Source organism: Anguilla anguilla, chromosome 17, assembly GCF_013347855.1.
Source record: "Anguilla anguilla isolate fAngAng1 chromosome 17, fAngAng1.pri, whole genome shotgun sequence".
NCBI lineage: Eukaryota > Metazoa > Chordata > Actinopteri > Anguilliformes > Anguillidae > Anguilla > Anguilla anguilla.
This window is the reverse complement of record NC_049217.1, coordinates 21,623,185-21,648,184: the sequence shown is the minus strand read 5'-3', so window position 1 is coordinate 21,648,184 and position 25,000 is coordinate 21,623,185. Positions and strand designations below refer to the sequence as shown.

The 25,000-nt window shown below is 50.2% G+C and overlaps 1 protein-coding gene across 24 annotated transcripts in view; it reads right to left on the bottom strand.

Moving 5' to 3' along the window:
- Positions 1 to 25,000, bottom strand: part of LOC118216561 (voltage-dependent P/Q-type calcium channel subunit alpha-1A-like) — a 111,235-nt gene that overhangs the window by 54,359 nt on the left and 31,876 nt on the right. For 18 of the 24 annotated variants that reach the window (XM_035397847.1, XM_035397846.1, XM_035397843.1 and 15 more), the window contains exons 4-24: positions 14,048 to 14,139; positions 13,314 to 13,466; positions 12,430 to 12,617; positions 11,198 to 11,301; positions 10,657 to 10,772; positions 10,197 to 10,253; positions 9,672 to 9,752; positions 8,623 to 8,829; positions 8,262 to 8,374; positions 7,890 to 8,002; positions 7,251 to 7,382; positions 6,948 to 7,020; positions 6,584 to 6,701; positions 6,226 to 6,293; positions 5,874 to 5,980; positions 4,682 to 4,732; positions 3,555 to 3,687; positions 2,765 to 3,468; positions 1,850 to 2,265; positions 1,074 to 1,215; positions 8 to 137 (exon numbers count right to left, since the gene is read on the bottom strand). In XM_035397847.1, the coding sequence (XP_035253738.1) occupies positions 8 to 137; positions 1,074 to 1,215; positions 1,850 to 2,265; positions 2,765 to 3,468; positions 3,555 to 3,687; positions 4,682 to 4,732; positions 5,874 to 5,980; positions 6,226 to 6,293; positions 6,584 to 6,701; positions 6,948 to 7,020; positions 7,251 to 7,382; positions 7,890 to 8,002; positions 8,262 to 8,374; positions 8,623 to 8,829; positions 9,672 to 9,752; positions 10,197 to 10,253; positions 10,657 to 10,772; positions 11,198 to 11,301; positions 12,430 to 12,617; positions 13,314 to 13,466; positions 14,048 to 14,139 (3,298 nt within the window). The remainder of the gene's footprint in view (positions 1 to 7; positions 138 to 1,073; positions 1,216 to 1,849; positions 2,266 to 2,764; positions 3,469 to 3,554; positions 3,688 to 4,681; positions 4,733 to 5,873; positions 5,981 to 6,225; positions 6,294 to 6,583; positions 6,702 to 6,947; positions 7,021 to 7,250; positions 7,383 to 7,889; positions 8,003 to 8,261; positions 8,375 to 8,622; positions 8,830 to 9,671; positions 9,753 to 10,196; positions 10,254 to 10,656; positions 10,773 to 11,197; positions 11,302 to 12,429; positions 12,618 to 13,313; positions 13,467 to 14,047; positions 14,140 to 25,000) is intronic. The other 6 variants (XM_035397858.1, XM_035397862.1, XM_035397863.1 and 3 more) reach the window with 1 other exon arrangement.

The window sequence follows — 25,000 nt, the reverse complement described above, 5'->3', positions numbered from 1 at the left end:
GGCTCACGTTGTTTCGGGGGGAGTCGGGCTGGACCGGGTCCTCTGCGGCCAGCGCGATGCTGCTCATGGCGATGACCAGCAGGATGCACATCTCAAAGTAGCGCAGCGTCACAATGTAGTGGCACAGCCTCCGGAACCTGCAGCCAGAGAGACACACCCGTCACACACAGCGCTGTACACACCCACGGCACTGTAGTACACACTCACACACTCACACACCCACGGCACTGTAGTACACACTCACGCACTCACTCACTCACACATTCACACACTCACACACTCACACGGTCACTCACTCACTCACTCACACATTCATGGTACTGTACACACTCACACTCGTTCATTGTTTTTCAGTGAAAAAAAAACCCAACCTTGTGTTAATAAGGACAGTGTAAGGCCTAGGTTTTCAACAGGGGGTCTGCGGGCCCCTGAGGGCCCCTGAGTGTACTCTACTTTTTAACTTAGAATGGGGGTCCCCTGGATGGCTTTGAGCCTGGGTGGGGGTCCCTGGACCAGAAATGGTTGAAAATCCCTGTTGTAAGGTCCAGTCTTTACCTTCAGTTTAACGAAACCCTAACCTGCTGAGCCACAGAGAGAGACCCCTCAGCATCACGAGGGACAGACAGATAGAGGGACAGACAGAGGGGCAGACAGAGGGACAGACAGAGGGACAGACAGAGGGACAGACAGATAGAGGGACAGACAGACAGAGGGACAGACAGACAGAGGGACAGACAGATAGAGGGACAGACAGAGGGACAGATAGAGGGACAGACAGAGGGACAGACAGATAGAGGGACAGACAGAGGGACAGATAGAGGGACAGATAGAGGGACAGACAGAGGGACAGATAGAGGGACAGACAGAGGGACAGACAGATAGAGGGACAGACAGAGGGACAGACAGATAGAGGGACAGACAGAGGGACAGATAGAGGGACAGATAGAGGGACAGACAGAGGGACAGATAGAGGGACAGACAGAGGGACAGACAGATAGAGGGACAGACAGAGGGACAGACAGCCCGGCCCTCCGCAGAAGGACGGACACGCGGGCGGTGCGGGGGGCGCTCACGGGTTGGTGGTGGACAGGATGAACATGGAGCTGTAGGGGGGCATGGGTTTGGGGCCGTTCTCGTCCCCTTTGTCGTCGTCGTCGTCCTCCTTCTTCTCCTCATCCTTCTTGGGCAGGGGCTCCGTGTTAGCATTTTTATTCACTGCGTACGGGGACAGAAAGAAAGAGAGAGAGACAGATAGAGAGATAGAGAGAGAGAGAGAGAGAGAGAGAGAGAGAGAAAGAGAGAGAGAGAGAGAGAGAGAGAGAGAGAGAGAGAGAGAGAGAGAACGAGTCAGTATTAATATGTATAACATACTTGATGATGTGATTGTTCATTTTGATCTTATGCAAATGATTGCTTCGGGAATACAGCACCAACGTGTCGTCAAGGCAATAAACTGAATTTGAATTTGAGAGAGAGGGCCTTCCAAAGGACAGGAACAGATATTATACGGAGAGAGCAGAGAGGGAGAAAAGAAGAGAGTGAAAGAGAGGAAAGTGAAGAAAGGAGAAGAAAGGACTGCGTGACTCACAGCTGCACCCTGCTCAGCGAACACTGGCATTAACCACAGGACTAAAGCAAGCGAAACACACCCAAAGGTCACACAGGGAAGGAGCTCAACTGTCAGTCAACTTGGAGAGGCTCCACCCACTTCCCTGGTTTCAACTGCGAATGACCTACTGTACAGTACAGGGCAGGCAAATCCAAGCCAGATAAACAAACTAAGCCAGTCAAGCTCTGGGAACGAAGGATGTAAATGAGGGAGCCGGGTTTAAGGGAAATCCTCGCTCACCTTGCAGAATGGCGTTGTTGGAGGGGAACACAGGCGGCATGTCCACTGCGGTGTGCTCTGGCTTCTTGGTGCCGGTCTTGCCCGGGTTGATGGGTGTGGAGGCGGGGTTGGTGAGGATCAGGCTGTTTTCGGGGGTTTTTCCGGGGTCGCCCCCGCCGGGCTGGGGGTTGCTGACGGGGGCGTTGACGGCGTTCTGGGTGGTGGTGCTGTTGTTGGTGGGGCTGGGCAGGCTGGACAGGCTGTGGTTGGACAGGGCGTGGGGGTTGGGGGCGTGGTTGCGTGTCGCCGGGGGCTGCGTGGCCAGCTTGCTGTTCATGACGTTGTCCATGTCCTCGCTGTACTGGCTGTCCTGCCGCGGCAGATTCTGCTGGATGGGCCGGGTGGTGGACAGGGTGGGGCCGTTACCCTGACCCTCCCTGAGTGTGTGTGTGTGTGGGGGGGGGGGGGGGGGGGGGGGGGGGGGGTGAGAAAGGATGAGAGGATGAGGGGGTTGTGTTGGGAGGGATGTGGAGGAGAAACAGGGAGAGAGATATCATGATAAAGACAGTTGAAGAGGGGGAGAGGAAGGAGAGAACATGGTGGTTTAGGGATGGAGGGATGGGGAAAGGGGCGATAGGAAGTGGAGGGGAAAGAGAAAGAGAGGGGAAAAGAGAGAGATCATGAGGAACAGAGGTGGAGAAGGGGAGATATCGAGAGGGTGGGGGAGGAACAATGTGGAGGATGAGGGAGTGAGGATGGAGGGGAGAGAGAAAATATGGGGTGGAATTAAGAGGTAGGAGGAGAAACAGGGATTAGTTGGTGAAAAGTTAAGTCAAGCAAAAGCAGATGTCAGATTAACACACAGAAAGCTCAGAGATAAGCAGCGGTACAGTAGGTCCATTACCCTCCCAAAAGTATCCCCCCAAGCTCACTCACTTCCTAACTCTGTGCTGTCGGACTCTGTCCCTGTCTCTGTCCCTCTTGCCGTCGTTCTCATAGGTGGACTGGGCGCCATGGCGATGGCGCCTCTGTCTCCGTTCCCCGCCGTCCGTGTGCTCGCCGTCCCCGTCCGTCCCCCTGCTCCGGCTCCCCTCTCCTCCCGGGCCCCTGTGGCGTCCGCCGCGGCCCCCGCCCCTGCCCCCGCCCCCTCCGCCCCCGTCCTCGTCCTCGGGGGGTCTGCGATGCTGGCGGGGGCGGCGGTGCTCCGGGGCCCCGCCCTCGCCGCGGGGGGACGAGCTGCGGCCGTCTTTGGGCCGGCCGGCGGGCGGCCGGTGCTGGTGGCGGCGGTGCGGGTCGCGGCCGCAGTCCTCGGCGCGGTCCAGGTGGGGGTGGGAGTGGTGGTTGGGCCCGCGCTGGCCCGGCTCGTGGTCCTTGCGCCCGCAGCGCGACTCGGCGGAGTCGGCCCTCTCGAAGGACCGGCCCGAGCCGCCCCCGCCGCCGCCCCCGCCCCGCTCGTTGAAGCGCGCCTGCTTGCGCAGGAACTCCTCGGCCCGCTGCTGGCTCAGCCGCTGGTCCGGCTCCGCCCCCTCGCTGGGCCGCGTCTTGTTGGTGTTGTTGTTGCGGTTCTCCTGGGGGTCCACCACCAGCGGCCGGTCCAGGTGCGTCTTCATGTCCGGCCGAATGTGGCGGGAGTAGGACACCTGTGGGGTGGGGTGGGAGGGGTTACTCAGGTCTGATGATTGAGCACTTCCTCACGGCCCCGCCCCCAGCCCGGCCCCCCGCTCACCTTCCAGCGGTCCTCGGGGTCCAGCTCGTTGTACAGCGCCTCCCTGCTGGTCATCAGGGTCTGCTTACGCAGCTCATGGGTGCGCTGCTCCCACACCGACTTAGAGGACTTATGATTCTTCTGCTGCTCCTTACTGCAGAGAGAGAGGGGGAGAGGGAGAGAGGGGGATGAGAGAGGGACAGAGGGGGGAGAGAGAGAGGGAGAGAGGGGGATGACAGAGGGACAGAGGAGGGAGAGAAACAGAGAGGGAGAGGGGGAGAGACAGAGAGAGAGAGGGCAGAGGGAGAGACAGAGAGAGGGTGAGAGGGAAAGAGGGGGTTGAGAGAGGGACAGAGGGGGGAGAGGGAGAGAGGGGGATGAGAGAGGGACAGAGGGGGGAGAGGGAGAGGGAGAGAGGGGGATGACAGAGAGGGAAAGGGCAGGGGGAGAGAATGTCAGAAGGGCTGAATCTCAGACTGGCACTGAAAGTATAACACAGAAGAGGAGGTTGAAGGGTCAGCGCACAGTGGACAGAGCTCTGAGAAAGAGCTGCAGCAGGTAGATGGATGATGGCAGCACTTTCAAAACCGACAGCCAAGGATGGCCCAGTTTGAGAAAAAGCCACAGACTATGGGAATAATAATAACAATAATAATAATAATAATAATAATAATAATAACTTGATTTGTATAGCACTTCTCAAACATGGCGCACAAAGTGCTTCACAAGGGGCAGTAGATAAAACAGAAGCACTGAGACACCAAGGCATGGAAGTCCATGGAAGAAAAAGAATAAAGTAGAAGTAAAGGGTGCCACGATTTTAAAGAACCCAAACCCCAAAATACCCCAGAAAGAGCAGAGAGGCACCCCCCAGCCCCAAAAACAACACAGATGGAGGAGAGGGAGGGAAGGAAGGAGAGAGTGCCCCACCCCGGCCCCGCCCCGCCCCACCCCGCACCAGCCCAGAGCACAGCTACAGCGATACGGCCAAAGACAGCCCACACAAACCAAACCAAACAGCAACGACAGAACAGAAAAGACAAACACAGAGGAAACAAATGCATGGACAAAGGAGGCGAGGGAAAAGGGAAAAGGAAAGAACAGCAGAACGGAAAAGAACGGAACAGAATCAGTAAATGAATAAATACCAGTCCAGCAAGGGCTCTGTAGTGTGCAGACGCTCAGTGTTAACTGTCTCTCTGAGGAGGAAACAGGGGCGTGAGAGTGAGACAGTGGACAACGCGACCGCAACATGGCTTCCAGGAGTATTCGCTGGCTGTGGCCCTACGCTGACGTGCGTGCGTGCGTTTGCGTGAGGTCACGTCTCCCAAATCCCACACCGGATTAACCAGGGAACATACACGTGAATATAAAAAGGGCTTCTCTGCGGTCGATAACGAAAACCCACCGACGTTACTACATGTGGCAGGGGAAGGAAAAGAACCTGCAGAGACAGACAGTGGAGTTTAATTTGCCGTCTGTGCGTGAGAAAATTTAGATGAAGCAGCAAATCTAAAATGTAAAAGAAAATCCCCGTACTGAAGTTGAATATTGCCTAATGTGCTTTAACGTGTGAACTCTCCCCCGTTGAGAGAAATTCCCTTCTGCGAATCATCAGTCCTATTTCAAATTCCAACTGCCACCTGAAAGGTGAATGGAGCCTATTGTTTTATTCCTAAAAAATCTGAGTGCTGTGATCAGATTGACGTAGGTCTCGCTCGCTCGCTGGACAAATGATCTTAGCTGATCTTAGCTGCTGTTCGCAGATCAGTGGTCTGTATAATAGGGAGGGCAGCCTATACTCCTGGAGGGGTGTCAGCTACAGTTCTACAGAACACAGAAGGCCCAGTACACACCAGCTAAGTTCTACTCACACCCGACATCCTGCTTTGGACAGCAGTGCCGTGGTAAAAAACTGGCACTACAACACATGATTTCCACTTTGAACATATTGGCTACCTAAAGATTGAACATATGGCCTACCGAAAAAGCCACATGACAATTTTCCTGGGAGTGGGGGTGGGGTGTTACCATACTGGTCTCAAGGGTGGGGGGGGGAGGTCAAGGGAATGAGGGGCAGATGTCTTCTTCACTTTCAGGAGGGTTCAAACTGATGTGTGTTGGAATGTTCTCCCCCTCTTGGACAGAGAACATGCACCACGCTAATCATGTTGGAAGACTTCAAAGGCACTCCCCCTACTGTACAGGAGGAGGTATTACAGGCTATGCTGAAATGGGAGGGGGGATGGAGGACACAGGGCTGAACTGGAGAAACAGAGAGAGAGAGGGGGGGCAGAGATGCAGGGAGGAGGAGGAGGAGAGAGGAAGACAGGGACTCACGCTGCGATGGATAGGTTGGCTGCAGACAGGGGGCTGACCTCTGCCACCTCCTTGGCTTTCTGCAGGGCGATCTTTTGACTTGCAGCCTCCTCCTCCTCTTGTTCATCCTGAGAGAGAAAGAGATAGAGAGACAGAGAGAGAGAGAGAGAGAGATAGAGAGAGAGAAAGAGAGAGCAAGAGACAGGCGTGCCAGAGAATAGGATTACCATGAACACCACATGCAGAGAAAGAGAAGCAGAGAGAAGGAGAGAAAGAGGAAACAGCAGGACAGTACATCTTTCCTGGGGGGAGACAGGGGGTCAAAGGGGCCCTTAAAGAGAGAGGGGGTGCGTGAGCGTGCCCCTGAGTGTACCTTAGTCAGCTCCTGTGCATTGGCCAGATTGTCCACAGCGATAGCCAAGAACACATTGAGCAGGGTGTCTGAGATCAGAGAGTCAAAGGAGAGGGACACACAATGAATGTATATGTGAATGAACTTGGTTAAATGTACCACCCCCACCCATTATTGCTATTCCTGTGTAAAATGCTGGGTTTGAAGGGGCCGTCTGAAATGGAACTGACAGGCTTCTTGCTGTGGCACGGTATGACTGAATATGCACACGTGTATGCGTGTGTGTGTGTGTACACGCGTGTGTGTGTGCGTGTAAGCGCGCGTGTGTGCATGTGTGTGTGTGCGTGCGTAAGCGCGTGCATGCACCGCGAAAGGATACAGTTCCCGAAGAGTGTGAGGACGATGAAGAAGATGGAGAAGACCATGCCTTTGTTGACTCCGCCCTGAGACTCGATGCCGTCGTACATCACCATGTTCCAGTCCTCACCTGTAAGGATCTGTGCAGGAGAGACACAGCAGGTCACAGCAAGACACACACACACACACACACACACACATACATACACATGCACCACACATACAGACATACATGAACACACACACGCACGCACACATACATACACACAAACACACACACACAAACACACATACACACACACACACAAACACACATGCACACGCACACACACACACACACAAACACACATGCATACGCACACACACACACGTGCATGCACGCTCACCTGAAACACGGTCATTATTGCTGCAGGAAACGTATCAAAATTTGTTGGGGGTGTGCCTGATTCAAAGTTAAATCTGCAAAAATAAATTGGTGGGAAAAAAATGAAGAATGAATAGTTAAACGAGGGATAGGAAAAAGAACACAGGATTTAATTTTCATCATAGAGCATTAACTCATCAAACTGACTGTGCTTCTATTATTCAAACATGAAACGTGGAGTATCTAGACATTCCGAGTGGGTTAGGGTGGGATGGGTGGGGAGGGGGCTACGTGGTTTGGGGAGGGAGAAGAGCTGGGTACTGACTGTCCCCCGAAGAGCTGCATGCCCAGCAGAGCGAAGACCACGATGAAGAGGAAGAGGAGGAAGAGCAAGCTGATGATGGACTTCATGGAGTTCAGCAGGGACACCACCAGGTTGCGCAGGGACGCCCAGTACCTGGAGAGAGACGGTGGAGCAGGTCTCACACAAGCACGGGCAAAAAATAAAAAACCGGGGTGGCCATGCCAGGGCAAGGCCTCCGGGCAGGAACCAAGACCGAGCGAGCCGATTAAAGAAAGGCCTCCGGGTAGGAACCAAGACCGAGCGAGCCGATTGAAGAGCGCTGCGATCGCAGACCGGGCCCTGGGTACGAGCGCACTGTGACTGGGATAGCACTGCAGTGGCACACAACTGGGTTTCATTCAGCTAGGCCTCTTCCCAGCGACACACTAAGCGCTCACAAGCACTATGTCCTATTCTATTCTGCCCCCTTGTCCTCAATCATGGTCACGCTGGGCCTGGAACTATCATCACAAAAGAAAACGCTTTAAAGACCATACATACGGATGGGAACACACAGGTCGGCTGAACGCAACGACAGAATCAAAAAGGCGGATGAGATCAGAAAAACACACGGACGGGTCAGAAAGACACGGACATTAGGACAGACACGAGGACGCTTACTTGGTCACTTTGAAGATCCTCAATAACCTGAGAGCTCGTAAGACACTGATGCCAAAGGAGGTTCCTGGCTGGATCACGGCCCAGATCACCTCGAATATGCTTCCCACAATGACCTGCAACACACACACACACACACATACACACACACACACACACACACAGAGCACACACCTTAACAAACAGCATGGCACAAACACAGAAATATTAAGTGTGGCAGTGCATGTGGTTTTGAAAACTTTAAGGCTGGATTAGAGAACGGCCATCAGCAGCACTGCCGGCAGCAGTGACGGCAGCAGTGATGGCAGCAGTGAGGGCTGTGGAAGGCTGTGGAAGGCTGTGGAAGGCGGACCGAAGGTTCGGCAGGACACTCACAATGCAGTCAAAGCAGTTGAAGGAGGAGTGAAAGTAAGGCCGGTACCCCAGTCCATACATCTTTATGAACATCTCCGACAAGAAGATTCCCAGGAATATGAACTCCGCAAAGTCTACAGAGAGAGAGAGAGAGAGAGGGAGAGAGAGCAGAAGAGACACAGGGGGTGCAGGATAGAGAAAGAGGAGGTAAAAAGATAACAGAAGGAGGAGGAAAAGAGAGCAGGAAAGCGAGGTAAGGAGATTTAGTTTGAATAAACAGAAGCGGTTACGATGTGTCGGTGTGGGTGTTTGCTCGGTGCAGGTGTTCGGTCGGGCGCTAGCGTGTTTGGCTAGCGTGCGGCGGTTGGCGGGGCGCTCTCACAGAGGAAGTCGGACAGCAGCTCGGGCTGGTCGTAGTGCACGACGGCCACGCACAGCGTGTTGAGGCCCACCAGGCACAGCACGGTCCAGTAGAAGGCCTGCGTCTTCACCACGTGGCGGACGAAGAAGCGCAGCCGCCGCTCCTTCTTGTGGAAGGAGGAGCCCTCCAGTTTGGCACTCTTAATGCTGGAGCGAGCGAAGGGCGAGCCTGGGGGGGGGGGCGCAGGAAATAGGAGAGCAGGGACTTGATATCAAACACCGCTCTGGAAAAACCCCAGTGGAAGATATAAATTCATAGCTTCGTGCCCAGTTTAATGTCACCTAACTGATTCCACACCCTTGGATTTTTACTTCTCACTAACCCTGGCAGAAATCATAACTTCATCCTGTTTTGTTTCCTAAACAGTTTTTGAAAGCCTTTTGTATTTGTAACAATCGAGGCGTTTCACAAAATGCAACGTTACATATGTTTATTTCATATTTTATTGAAATTGGTTTTCAGCAACATTTTGATCGATTTGTTTTGTTCAAACACACAGGTCTGCTAACCAGCTTGATCACAATTAGCTTTTTGTCTCAAATGACCTCTATGCCCCATTACACGCCCCCTGTATCAGTCCCTTTTTATCTTGGTCAGATGCTATCCCTCCAGTTGTGTCTGGTCTGCACTGAATACAGCTTTAACCCTTTCCCGGGTCCTGGGACTCCCACAACTGACAGTATAGAGGATGGAATGCATTGGAATATGTGATACTTCACATAATTACACAGCACTTGCGTTGGCACAGTCCCACGGGTGCCAGGTCAGTGTGAAGTGTGTTTGAGATGCGTGAATGGGAATCTGAGCTCAGGGATTCCCAAACTTCCTACTCTCAGGGCCCCGTGAAGTGAATAGTCTTTGGGGCGAGGTCCTCCTAATGAACATGGTTACAGTTAGACGGCTTTGTGAAACGCCAGGCTGTGGTGCAGTGGCTGTTCAGCACAGTGGCTGTTCGGCGCGCTCGTGTGAGTTTGGGAGCTCTCTGGCGGTGCTGTGCTGTGGGGACTCACCCACGCCCATGTCCCCCTCTCCCTCCTCCGGGTTCAGCAGGTCAGTCTTGCTCTTCTTTATGGTCGGCCTCCGCCGTGATCCTTGGGGAGAAATAACCAGTGAGTTATATACATACACACGCGTGCCCACACATACACACACACACATATACACACACTGACACACACTCAGTCACATGCCCTCCCTCTCAAACACACCACACACACACACACACACTCTCACATATATTCCTTCACATGCTCTCTCTCGTCTCCCTCTCACTCACACACACACACACACACATACACACACAACCACACACACACACACACACACACACACACACACACCAGGTCTTGACTATGATCGAAACCTTCACGTGAAAAGAGCCAAAGCTACTCTGGCTTTAGCGCCTGAGGGCAGAGGGTGTCCCACACAGCCACAGACCGGCAGGTGTACACCTCCTCCTGAGGCAGGAGGACAGGCAGGGCGGGGGCGCACACTCAGTACAGGCATGAGGAGAGGCCTGGAGGCGCGGCCGTTACCGTCGAAGGGCATCCGGTCGTCCCCGTCATGGTCCTCGTCAGCGAGGATGACCTCTTCTGGAGAGGGAGAGAGGGCTAAATCTGACAGAGCTCTTCTGGGCAGGACACACACAGCAGGGCAGCAAGGACTGCACCCTTTACACGCAGACAGGCGTGTGGAGCCCAGCGCTACTGCAGCAGGAAGCGTTTCAGACAGTACCTGTGCATCCCTCAGGAGGACCAGGCCTCACTATGCATCCATTACCTCACATTCATTTAACAGGCGCTCTTGTCCAGAAGGCGTCACGATGCCAGTGGTCACTAGCGTGTGTCACAGTCAGTGAGTGACTCAGTGTGCCAGACAGTGCGTCGGTTGCGGTCTCTCAGTCGCGGAGTGAGTGGGTTGAGGAGTGGCTGTGTGCGAGTGCGTCGCCAGCAGAGTCAGTGTGTTTGAGCCAGTGCGTCGGTCCGCCCTGCTCACCTGCTTTGCAGATCCACTCCAGGTATCCGTTCAGCTCCCGCTCTATCTGCTGCTGCCGCCTCAGCTTGAGGAACTCGCTTCTGTTCTCAACACGCTCCCTCTCTTTGGCAAATTCACTGTGAAACACACACACACACACACACACACACAGATATGTACACACACACATACACACACACACACACAGGCATACAAACGCATATACATACATGTGCGCATGAAAATGCACGCACACACACACCCACATGCATGCATGCATACACGCACACACACACACACACACACACACACACACACACACAAAGCTGGTTACTATGCTGATTATTTCCAGCAGTGAAGATCTCCCTTCAGTCCTTTCTGTGTGAGACACAAAGCTGCTGTTCTCATTAAAATCACAAATCTGAGGTATTAACAGGCTAACAAGGCTACCGACAGCTTTACAGACACAAGTTCAGACAGTGAGTACAATGCAGAGAGAGGAACAAAACACTGTGCACTGTAAGACAGACAGGCAGATAATGTGACAGACAGACAGACTTACCCGGACAGCACACCCAGCACCAGATTCAGCATAAAAAAGGATCCGATGATGATGAGGGGGATGAAGTACATCCAATTCCAGGCGCTCCCTGAGGCATCGTTGCTCTGGACAGACATACGGACAGGTCAGTAAGGCTCCCATTACTGCTGTTATTGCGTATGGTGCTAATGAAAGGCCGTGATTATCTTGTGTGTGTGCAGTGTCCTGGGTCTCCAGCAGGTCAGGGGTTACAACATAAACACTTATCTTCTAAAGACAGAAAAAAAAACATCTCATGTTTACAGCCAAATTATGGTATGAATTGAAAGACGACAGAGCATCATTGTCAACCTGGACTAAGCGATGAATATGTGTGTGTGTTGTCTGCTTGATTGCATGTGCATGTGTGAGGGAGTGTGTGTGTGAGAGGATGTGCGTGTGTATGCCAGTGCATGTGTGCACACTTATACATGCATATGTCTTGAATGCTAGTCAAAGAAACGGTGCCATTAATATAGTGGATTGTGAGACTGGCCATGTCTCGCTGCCATGTAGACACAGATTAAAGAATGCCCAGGAAAATGCAGCGTTCTCTCTTTCTGTCTGAGAGCGCTGCCACTGTACAGCACTGCAGCCGTTTGGGTCATTAAACTTTCAGCAGATCCTTCTCCTGCAGCCACAGGAATGAACAGAGGCTGTTAAATATAGAGCCGTACCAACTGAGACTGAGAGAGGGAGGGAGAGAGTGAGGGAGGGAGAGGACAGAGAGAGGGAGAAAAGGAAGGGGAGAAGGAGGGGGAGAGCGCAAGCGGAAAGTACGGGACAAGAGAGAGGGGGAAGGAGATGGAGGAAACGGGGGTAGAGGAGTCAGCGAGGGAATGGACGAAAAAACATAATCAAGCTCTGCCCCAACGGCGAGTTATAGTTTACCTGCATCTACCCTGCAAAGTGTGTGTGTGTGTGTGTGTGTGTGTGTGTGAGTATGACCGTATATGTTTGTCTGTGTAAAGATGTCTGATTTTTCAGACAGGTACATGTCTGCAGACACACATCTACAGGTAAATATGTACTGGCACACATGCAAACAGTGCCATGAAAAAGTATTTTCACATTTTGTCTAAAGACCTGAAACCATTCAGTGTGACAAATACGCAATAATAGAGGAAATCAGGAAGGGCGCAGATACGTTTTCACGGGACTGTAGAGGCACATCTACAGGTACGCATCTACAGGTACACCACAGCCTCACTCACATAGTAGAGCAGGTCGGTCCAGCCCTCCATGGTGATGCACTGAAAGACAGTGAGCACGGCGAACAGGATGTTGTCGAACTGCGTGATGCCGTAGTTTGGACCGAGCCAGTATCCCTGACACACTGTCCCGTTGGGGCAGAGCCGCGAGGGAGCCTCCTTCCCGCACGGGAACTCCTCCTCGATCTCCACTGCGAGGGGGAGAGAGACGGCGCCTGTGCTTACCACTGGCAGGACGGGCAAATGGCTCCAAGCTACTGTACGCAACACTGATCACTTTAAATATCAGTCTGTTACTGTGCATAAATTACAACAAAAGCAAACAATACATTTATTAATGTTAAAGTTTCCAAGTTCATTTAAGTTATTGGATTTTAGGAGATACTTGATTTTGCCTCAAGTCAATAAATACCTTGAACAGTAAGAATATTTTTTATAATTTTTCTGGCACTTATTATCACTTAGCTGCTGATTATTATCTTTTTCTATAATACTATTGCATTTTTTGCATTTTACTCATGATGAAAGCAATTATGTACTTCATTGTTTAATTCATTCTGGATAAGAGGAACTGCTAAGTCACTGTGATTCAATATAAGCTGATGTTTTAAGCAAAGCAGGCGAAGTCTTAATACTCACTTAAAACATCACAAAAATTAGTTGAAAAAGCAGGTTTGGCGCCATCATTCACCATAATGGACGCTTTAAAAATTTACGAGGTTCTGTGACAACATTTTTTCACACTGAATTTTTACATTTTTGTTTTAACAGGTTCTACATTTTTTTTTGAGAATATAGGCACAGACATCAAAAGTTTCACCACAGACACTGGCGTCTGTGTACAAACACAGCCGGTCGCTGCTGAGAAGAGGGAAGAAGGGACTCACTGGTGATAATATTGAAGCAGGTGGTGTGGAACTTGCCCATGTAGAACTCCAGGCCGATGATGGCAAACATGAGGATGGCAAAAAAAAGGAGCAGGCCAATCTGCAGCAGTGGGATCATGGCCTTCATGATGGACTTCAGCACCACCTGCAGGCCTGGAGGAGGAAACACATGTTTGGTAATGAAATCCATGCCTGGATTCAATCAAAATTTCTCCTTAACTCTGACTAATAATTGAAAGCTGTTTTTTTCACAGAGATAATTTGGTGACTTCAGCCAACGCTAAAACTAACTTGACAAACTGAGTTTGTGAAGAAACAGTGCAAAGCTCGGATTTACTTGTAAGTCTAAAGAACAGGTCAATTGAATACAGACCACTGACGCAATCTATCCATTTCTGGAAGGACAGGGAAACTTTGTGTCATAAAACAAAGGCTATAAATCTTTGTATCTCCATTATCAGATTAAGGATCGCACTTCTTTCCAATGGTCTAATCCTCTTTTTCAAACTCTCCTCCGATCACTATCTTCCTCCTCTTAGTGCTTTAGTTCTGTGGCAGCCCCTTCAAGCATGCGTTCTCTCTTTCTCTCCATAGTTCTTTCCTCCCGCTCCTAAAGTGCTGTTTCCCCACCCTTGTCCCGTTACTCTGCCCCCCCCTCGCCCCCTCGCCCCCTCGTCCCCTCCTCCCGGCCCTCCCCAGGCCTGTCAGGCTTCATGGCCCCCAGCCGAACTCACTGGGAATTCCCGACACCAGTTTGAGGGGTCTCAACACTCGGACGGCACGTAGCGTGCGCAGGTCAAAATCCGAGCCCACCGTGGACAAGATCCTGGAGAGACGGAGAGAAACAGAGAGAGGGACAGAGAGACAGAGAGAGAGAGAGAAACAGAGAGAGAGAGAGAGAGAGAGAGAGAGAGAGAGAGAGAGAGAGAGAGAGAGAGAGAGAGTCAGCGGTTACAGACGTACAGAGACACTACGAGCTTCAGGAGTTCATTCAATACATTCTCATTCAATTCATACAAATAAAATTGAATGAATTGAACGAAGGAGTGTGGAAAAGGGCAGAGAGAGTCACAGCACTGGGACAGCTCAGGAGCAAAGCTGTCATCCCCAAGCCTCTGAGACATTGCCCCTGACATTACAGTTACGCACAGCACAGTGTACAATATGATGCAACAGCAACACACGATATGAAAAAACTTAAAACTCTGCTGGCACTCCTGTGAATTTCAGGGACGCACTGAATCCATTTTTTAAAAGGTGTAAATCAAGAATACAGAATCCTTATCTAACAGGAATTCCTGGTTTAACAACATTTAAAAAAAATTATACAAATAGAGAGAAGAAAGAAAGCGTGAGGTAGAGAGTGAGTTAGAGAGAGAGCAGGAGGAGGGACACAGAAAGCAGTACAGAGAGTGAGTGAGACAGAGAGAAAGAGGAAGAGAGAGATGGAGGAGTAGAGAAGACTTGGGTCTTGGACAGACAGCCCAGTGCACAGGATGTGAGAGGGAGGAAAGTCTGCTGACTGGCTCATTTACTCCCATCTTTAGTCACTCCTATTTATAGAGCTGCTGTCTGCAGTGGGCACTGTCCCCTCTCCATTCATATGCATCACACAAACAGGTACACGTGTGTGCTGATCAGGTCTGTGAGTCACACACGCACCTGTGCGCATACTACACATACACACACACATACGCACACACACACACAGACACACAGAAACACACACAGACCCGCACAGACACACACACACACACACGCACAGACACACAGAAACACACACACACCCGCACAGACACACAGAAACACACACACACCCGCACAGACACATACACACACGCACAGACACACACACACCTGTGCGCATACTACACATACACACACACATACGCACACACACACACAGACACACAGAAACACACACACACCCGCACACACACACACACACACGCACAGACACACGTGCAGTCTCACTCACACACACACACACACTGTCTCACACACACGCACGTGCAGTCTCACATACACACAAACACAAGCACACACATGCAGTCCCACGCACTCACACACGCATCTACACACGTGCAGTCTCACACACATACACACACACACACACACACACACAAATCCGATGAGCAGGTGAAAGAGCCCTTGCAGCAACTGTGGTCGCCTCTGTATAGTCACTATGGCACTATGGCATAAAGGACACTGATTCACACCGTGCCTGGTGTGCGCACAGTGTTTTACAGAATGGCTGAGTCAAAGCACATGATTACTGGAAATGAGAACTTGCTCTACGTCTCTCTCTCCCTGAGTCACAGTCTGTATACAGCCGGTGAATGGGGGGGGGGGGGGGGTGACACCAGAAATTTCCATCTCTTTCTGGGATGGGGAGGAGGAGGGGAGCTGAATTTTAGATAGTGCTGGGAAACAGAGAAGAACAAGACAAGAGCTGAACCAACGCTGGAGAAAAAGAGAGAGGAGAAGAAGAAAGGGACTAGGGCAGACAGAGGGAGGGATTTAAAAAAAGGGGTAGTCAAGGAGAGATGAGCCCCAAAGACAAACAGAGGGGAATGAGAAATTAAGGGAAATAATGGAGGAAGAGAGGAGACCGAGTGAAAAAAGGAGGGAAAGAAGTGAAGTTCTGGTGGGTGTGGGGGAGGGGCTACCTGCAATGACACAGACCTGACACCACAGGGATAAGTGACAGGAGGAAGGTGAGGATAAAGAGAAGAAAAAGGAGTGAAATGGAAGGGAAAGAAAAAGAGGAGGGGAGACAGGATGGGGGGGGGGGGTGGTGACAGGGTCACATTAGCTCGGGGAGCGGAGTAAAACTCTCCGTACTGTCCCTGCATCCTCCAATATTCCCCGGTCTGACGCACAGTGTGAATCATCACATTTATCACCCAACAGAAGTGTAGTAACACAGCTTCACTTCGGCTACACTGTGATTGAATTAGCAGTGCAGTCAGATCAGGGTGCTTCACTGCCTCTGGGGCAGCAGTACTGCTGAGTAGCACTGCAGTAACATAATTATTGTTCAGAGTGCTACTGAGTGTTTTTCTGAGTAAGTGTGTAGTAAAATAAGTGTGTATAAATGAGTGGAGGATAGTTTAGCGGGTGATAGGGCTGTTGCAGAGTTGGGATTATGGGAGGATAGTTTAGTGATAGGGCTGTTGCAGAGTTGGGATTAAGGGAGGATAGTTTAGTGATAGGGCTGTTGCAGAGTTGGGATTATGGGAGGATAGTTTAGCGAGTGATAGGGCTGTTGCAGAGTTGGGATTATGGGAGGATAGTTTAGTGATAGGGCTGTTGCAGAGTTGGGATTATGGGAGGATAGTTTAGTGATAGGGCTGTTGCAGAGTTGGGATTATGGGAGGATAGTTTAGTGATAGGGCTGTTGCAGAGCTGTGATTATGGGAGGATAGTTTAGTGATAGGGCTGTTGCAGAGTTGGGATTAAGGGAGGATAGTTTAGCGAGTGAGAGGGCTGTTGCAGCAGAGGACGTAAGGAGTGAGAACACTGCAGCACAGGCACAGTCTGCCAGGCCCAGGAGAGGCTGGTGATGGCAGGATATGAAGGAGGGATTAAAGCGAGGGATTCACACGGAGAGAGGAGGTGTTTGCAAAGTGTTGACGGGAGTGATCTCTGCTGGGATGCACCTGACAATCTCCCTCAGACACACAGGGATGCTACTAACAGGACTGGGCTGCCCATCACATGAAGCTGCTTGCACACACACAACACACATATGTGTCTATGTACATGTGCACACGTGCGTGTGTATGCGTGCAGGCTACACAGAACCAAGCAATCATATGATGTGTGTGTGTGCTAGCTGTACGGGCTTGGTGTCTCACGACTGTCTGCAAATATGTGACAATGGCTGAATGAGTCAGACTGTATGAAGTTTGCATGTGACTCTGAATCAGATCCGAAGGAGAACTCCAGGATCACCCTTCCCTTATCCCACATAGAGTGGAGGTGCGAGACAGTGTCTCTGCGTGTTTGAGATAGAGAGAAGTGGGAGGCATATATGCTAGTATGAGTCAGTGTAAATTTGCCGGTCTGAGACTAGAATTCCTTAATTCTTGAGTCATTTATTAGAATTATGATTTCACCAAGGATTATGATGGTGGGGATGATGATAGAAGACCCTCTCCAGTACCAAACCACTAGGTCTCTTCCCATTCACGGCATCTCCATAGCAACGGGCCATTCCTCATTCACATAGTTTCCATGGTTACTGGCCTCTTCTCATTCATAACTGTTTCCATGGCAACAGGGCCCTTTGCTCATTGATAGAATCCCAGCATCACCGCGGTAACAAGGCCAGGGGAGGGGTTCTTTTCAATTGATTTCTCATTGGGGTTGTTTTTTTTTTTGTTTTTTTTTGGTCTCCATTATGGCTCAAAAACACCCCAAAAACAGTAGCGGCGTACGTAAGTACGAGCACACAGCCATACACTCCTTGCGCTCCGCCGTGCCGCATGCACTCTACAGCAGTGCAGTCTTGGGATCGGGCAGCAGGCGCTCGCTGGAATCTAGGTCACATAGATTACCTGTGCGTTTCCCCTGCACACACTAACCTGCACGCAAACACACAATTCAGAAACACACTCAGCTATCAAACCCCATTATGTTCATAACATAAACCATTTTAGCAGTGCATTCATTCGTCTGTGTCAGCTTGTCCTTGTTGGTGCAGCTAACGGGCAGTGTCTGTGGGAATTCTGTGTGCATGGCTGCTTTCTTAATGGGGTTCTGACCCCTCTGTGTCTCCAGGCTTCCCCCCACTGCCTTTCACCTGAATAAAGCTACTGTCACAGTCTTACACACACACACACACACACACATATACACACGAGCACACACAAGCATGCACGCATACACGCATTTATGTTACACTAAAAAATGTTACACTACAGTAGCCTTGAGCTAGTATAAACGCGTATCTTATTTTATTTCTGAATCACCTTCTTTCTCTCTGTCTTTCCTTGTGCTGTACTTCCACCAAGCAAATGGAGGTGGGAGAGACCCATCACAGCACGCCTAGAAGCCGGGGTCATTTACACCTTTTCTCATAACACATATGCCCTTTCTTTCATTAAGGCGCGGGTGTCGGAATCCGGCCCTGGAGGGCCAGAGTGTCTGCTGGTTTTCGGTGTGCCTAAGCACCGGTGATTCATTTAAGTTGTTGATTGGCTAAACAATCCACAAACCTTGTTCTCAAGGCCTTAATTGGCTGCTGAGTGAAAGGAAAGCACAACAATCTGCAGACAGGGCAGCCCTCACGGACTTGAGCTTGACACCCCCGTTCTACCCTTAAATATTAAATATTGAACGTGTATTGTGGTCCTCATCCTCTAGGTGTCGCTGTAGACATTCTAACTGCAGTAGTCTGTGGTAAATGGTCAAAAGAAAGCAAGCGATTAAACAATTAAGGACCAAATGACCAGGTGGTTGGCGTAGGGTGCAAAGTCTCTAAACCAGGGGTGTTCAATCTTACCTGAGAAGACTGGGAGGTGATTATTTTAGACCAGCACTAAATAAAGCACCAGTGTCAACTAATCAGGGTATTGATTTAAGACACAATTAGCTCATTAGTAGAATTAATAGGTATCATAGAACAAAACCTGTAGCCACAACACCTCAGTGGAAACTGAATGAGATTATTAAGGGACTGTAATGAGCTGACTATTCAAAAAATGACTTCAGAAATCCTATCTTGCCCTCTTGGTGTTGAGGGCAAAACTACAGGTCACCATCCTCATGTTATCACGTAAACCATGCACTGCATAGTCTCTACATTCACTCTACACAGTATACAGCCCTAGATTTCGCACATTTTAATTACTTATCGACAGTGCTTTGCATGCGTAAGTAACTTGGCATTTTTGTATGTTGCAAATATATTTTTGTTGGGATACTGTTTCTTCTTTTACTGTGTACGTTATAATAATGCATATAAATGTATGAACCATAAGATAATGGAACGTAGAGAGAGACATGTATACACAAACATACAGTCTAGCTGAAAGGGTGTAGGCATGGATTCAGTCATTTTCCTTTACCATGAATTACAAGTAAATGGCGATTACAGCCTGAGGTGGGCATTTTTCTTTTGAATGCTTGTAGAGGATTTCCTCGACTCAGCTAGCTAACCTTAACGTTACGGGTGACGAGTGGAAACTGCTAGCAGCTAGCTTGTTACCTGTAGTGAACCTTTATGTATAGTTAATGTCACTGGCTATTGTTCAGTATTTTTAGCTTTAATTATAAGTTAACAGCACAGAAGGCTGCTAGCTAGTGCGGTGCTGTAATGAACCAACCGAAGAATAGCTAGGTAGCTACTAGTTAAGTAGGCAGCTAGTTATCAGTCTAGCGAGCCTTAATTTTTCGGACAATTATTAGTAAACAAGCAAGCTAGCTTCCACACAACTAAACTATGTTGGAGGATCAGCACGACAGATACCTCCCCCAATTCTCTGGCGTGGTGTTCCATAGGAATAGCAAATAAAACCTAATTAAATACATGTGTGATGTGCTGTGACAAAACCGAGTGTGTATGTGTGTGCGTGTGTGTGTGTGTGTGCGTACATGGTATATAGAGTGAACAAATGACTGCAAGAATGTATGTGCTTCTGTGGACTGGTTTATAGTGAACAGGAGAGATAAAAGATTTCCAGTCTCTCCCTCAGCCAAGAAATGGTACAGCCCTGACCTGAATGCAGCACCAGCTGTCCCACTTGTCGGAAGGGTCCACAGCTTGACAAGGGGTGAGGGGGAAATCAATGGACTGATATAGTAGCTTGGACTGAAAAGACATGTTGGCTTCAAACTGTTCCCCCATTGCTTTTTCTCCTCTGCCTGCATCTTGCTTTCAACCTCTCTCAATCACTCCTCCCTTTCATTTTCCCGTTCTCTCACTTTCCTCTTTCTCTCCCTCTGCCTTTACTGCTGATCTCAGCAGAACACATTCACTCAGCTGACAGCCTAGCAGTTAGCCACTCCCTCTCACCTCCCTCCCCTCCCTTCCTCTGCTCTTGCTCTCTCCCTCCTGCTCTCCCTCCCTCCCTTTCTCTCTCTCTCTGTCTCTCTCTCTCTCTCTCTCTCTCACACACACCCTCTCTCATTCTCACTGCTGCTGTATCCTTAGTTCCCCCCATCGGCCCCCCTCTCTCTCCACCCCTTCATTTTCTCCTCCTTTCTACTCCCTCTCTCCTCTCCTTCTCCATTCACCTTCCGTGTTCTTACTCTACATTCCCCTCCCCCATCCCCCTTTTCCCTGTGCTATTGCAGTAGTGGAAACGGTGACAGAAAAAAAGAAAAATAACCTTCTCCTTCAGTCATGTCCCTTGTTCCTTCTCTCCCTCTCTCTCCTTCATTTGTGTCCCTTGCTATTCTCTCCCTCCCCCCCCTCTCTCTCCCTCTCTCTCCTCCATTACCAGCCATCTCTCGTCCCTTGCCCAGTCTCTCAGGCTCAGATAGGCTGCTGCTGGCTGTGTTACCACCTGCCTCTCTCTGTGTTCCAGCATGCTCTGCACTCTTTACGCATGACAACATTTCTGTGTGTGTGTGTGTGTGTGTGTGTGTGTGTGTGCATGTGTGCGTGTTGTGTGTGTGTGTGTGTGTGCTTGTATATACACATAGAGAACAGATAGCTGATTCTGACAGAATCTCTCCCCTAACCGCCATACAGACACAGAGAGGGATGTGGGGACACCAAGATCCTCTGTTAAAACATGAAGGGGCTTTTTTTCCCCCCTCGCTCCATCCATTCTGGCACAAGGCCGTGTGTAAAAACAGAAATCTATCTCTACTGTGGCGCGCTTTTTGCCGGTCCTGCTTTCACATAAAGCCGTTCACCGAGGACATCTGTCTGTGGGTCCGTTAGGACATCTCTGCGCTCAGGCCCGGGGGCAGGGTGCCAGTTGCCCCGCGGCCGGCGGCTTCTCTCCGTGAGCGCGGGCGACGGCAGATGAGGCGTGTCTTCGGGACATCGGCGGGGCCGGTCGCCTGGCACCTCTGGCGCGGGACGCTACGCCGCGGGACGCCACGCCGCACTCGGATCAATCGCTCACATGCGCCGCCGCCGCAAGCCGCGGCTCCGGCGGCCATTTCCAGCATCGTCAGCACAAAAACGTACAGCGGAACGGCTCTGCGAAGACCCGTGCCATTTTAAAACACGGAAGGGCTGCGTGCGGACTGGACCGAGCCGGCTCGTTCTCATTAAGGCGAGAAAGGAAGCAGCGTTCCCAGGACACAGAAGGAAGGAGGTTAATCATCAACCTGGCGAATGTACAAACGATTACGGGCACTTCTGATGTGAAACATGCTAACTGCTGATCTTCCACAACGCTCTCGGAAAAAAAAAAAAAAGAAAAAAAAAATGGTTTATGCGGCAGTGTTCGGAATTTCGGAATTTTCATACCGGGAATAACGCCGATGTTGCAGAAAGGCCTGCAAATATCGCTGCCGTTTTATTATTATTATTATTTTTTTTTTTTTTTGCGTCCACAAAACCACTCGCGTGTGAAGCGTGATTAAATGCATCTGTGTCTTTGCGTTTTTGGCCCGCTCAAGTCAATGTTACACAACAACCGGTCATTTCCTGTTAATGTACCAGGTCTCTGCCAGCCTCTCTCTCTTCTCTACCTGCCCCTGGAAATGCCGATGGAGATCAGCTTTCGGCTAAATCTGGCTCGATGTACACACGAAAAATAAATTACTGTGCCCACATTTACATTCAAAATGCACACCTACTGTAAGTCCGTGTCACTCCAGTGGTAATACATTTCGTCATTATTAAACGTAATGATTTAATCAATACAGTGTGATAACCGCAGTGAATGTCAATCAGACGTTTCACCAGCATTGAAATTTACTGTTGGCAGTGTTTTGGGTGGAGGTGTGGGGAAGAATGTGTGTGTATGTGTGTATGTGCATGTACATCCGTGTGTGTAGTCTGTAGGGTGTGTATGTAAGTAGCTGGAGGGTGTGTGTGCATGTGTGCATGTAATTGTGTGTATGTGTGTGTGTGCCCACCTCTGCAGGTTAGACCTATTGACTGTCAGCAGCCCATATGGTGAGGGACAGCAGGCTGGGTTAGAGTCCAGGCTCCACTAAAGCTGCTTCCTCTCCACATACAAGACGGTTCTTTTCTACACGTCTGCCCCCTTTCTGTGATTTCTCAGGCCGATGAAGAGACGTGCGGGCGGCTCAAAGACATGCGTTGCAGCCCCACGCAAATTATCACTTCATCAAATTAACTGGAAACAAAAAAAAAACATACAATCTATATCCAAAATCTGCACACCTTCTATTTTTCTGACAGATTCAGATGGAACTTGTTCATTCTCTCCCTCTCTCTCTCTTCCGCTCTCTCTCTCCCTCTCTCTCTCTCTCTCTCTGTCTCTCTCTCTATCTCTCTCTCTCTTTCCCTCTCTCTCACCCTCTCTCTCTCCCTCTCTCTCACCCCCTCTCTCTCTCTCTCTCACTCTCTCTCTCTCTCCATCGCTCAGCCGCTTTCTCTGCTCTTGTGTATCCCTGCAGCGGGGGAACTGCTCGGAGGGACCGCGCTGGAACAGTCACGACTCAGGGAGCGTGCGGAGAAGGTGCCAGAGCGGGCGGAGAGGGTGCCTGCTGCCCCCCTGCCACAGGCCCCAGCACCAGGCCTGTCAGGAGCTCCGAAGCTAACATGGTACCAGGCTGAACACACTTTCACACTGCAGCCAATGGCCCGAGTGTCTGGAGCTAACTGATATTGAAGAACAAAAACATGAGCCACTGAGCCAATAATAATAATAATAATGTCTGGCTACAATTTTATATAATATGGAATAGGCCTGAAACTATAAACCAAGGAGGTTTACAGAATTAAAGATTATATGCATTACCTTTGCCTGTAACTGTTTGGCCTGGGCTGAAAATTCTATGAAAATTGCAGAGATTCTGCAGCTCAAGCTGCAACAGATGGCTCCAATAGTTTTCATTTGCGCCTGACTACATTTTTCGCCATTTTGAGTTTTCTTCAGAACCTTCAAACGACAACTCCTCCTAGACCATTTGACCAACCGGCAAAATGCCTGCTTTAATCCACTCCCTGGTCAGAGATCTTTAAAATTTATGGAGAAAAAATGGATTGGAGAAACAGCATGGCTGCTACAGGCCAATGAAATTTAAGGGCGTGGCACAATTTCACATAAGGACTTATAACTCCTGAATGCAATGTCTGATCATAATGAAACCTGACACATATAATTGGTAGATGATTTGATGGATGAACACCGAATTTGGTCTTTCTTTTGTCATTGACCTATAGGTGGCACTATTATAGAAGATTTGTGAAAAATGCTCATAACTCCCAGGCAAAATAGCAAATTAAGTTCAATTTGTACATGTAGGTATACAGATCCTATAGAATGTTAAACAGAACAGTTGAAATTGTGAAAAATATGGCTTCCATCAGCCAATTAAATTTCAGCAGTCATTTGACACACTAATCAGCTATCAATCAGCATGAAATTTGTTATACATACACTGCCTGGCATTCAGTGCCAGCACACAAAATATGGTCCAAATCTGAAATGGATTTCAAAAACTAGGTGATGTGCCTTTTGAAAAAATTTGTGCAACCAAAAAATGGACATGGCCAACACACTGGGACAAAGCCCGTCACAGTGTCAACACACCCAGAACTGGAAAGAGCACTACCACTGAATTGTGTCGCGAAATGTCAAAAACCGTTTCAGAGTGAACAGCCCATTTAATAAAAGCTAAACAACGTCCCAGAGTGCCGCAGTTATTGAATGCACCCCAGGGGTGACTTTCAGAACCAGGGATAACTCTCAAACCAGGGAGAGCCGTCAATAGCTGACACCACTGAGAAGCAGAGACAGAGGTCATCACATTGTTCTTGTCCAATGGTGGCTTTCAGGACCAAGGACAGCGGCACTGGCAGTGTTCAGCGGCTGATGCATAGCACCACTGTTCAGACAGCACACCTGAGAAACAGGACAACGTCTGGCGTCTCAGTCGCACATAGCACACAGCACCATGAACAGCACCGAGAACCACAGACAGCGCTCAGTACCAGTGACCGTGTTCAGTAGTAAAGCGGTCAGAAGCGCACACACAAAGCCTTGAACACCGCTACACGTTAGGGCAAACGCTGAACGTTTAGGGCAGCCCTCAGCTTCAAAACCACACCTCCAATAAGGAAACGGACTGCCTCGCAGCCTCGCACACGCCCACTCCAGGACTGCGGGGGGAAGGCTGCGATCTTCGCTGCGCCACCGAGGACAGAGCGTAAGGGGCGGACGTCATGGCCAAGCCCACGGGAGGATCTCTACGCCGCTGCAGCAGTGCACCCGGAGACCTGGACTCCGGCTACGGGGCACACACTGAAGCTTAAGTCCCCAGCGCTGGCTCTGCGTGAAATGTAACGCAACGCAGCATGTGGGTCGCTGCACCTCACACTCAGTCACGCACACCCGATGCGCATAGCCCCGGCTATGGGTCATACGTGCGGACAGTCGCCAGTCAAGTGTGTGCTGTGGGTCTGTGTGAGTGGGTGTCCTTTAATGTGCGTGTCGTGTAAATAAGTGAGCATGCGCCCGTCTTTAAAGGGAAATCAAAGAGACGGGCTGGAGGTTGCGGCGGGGGGGGGGGGGGGGGGGGGTTAT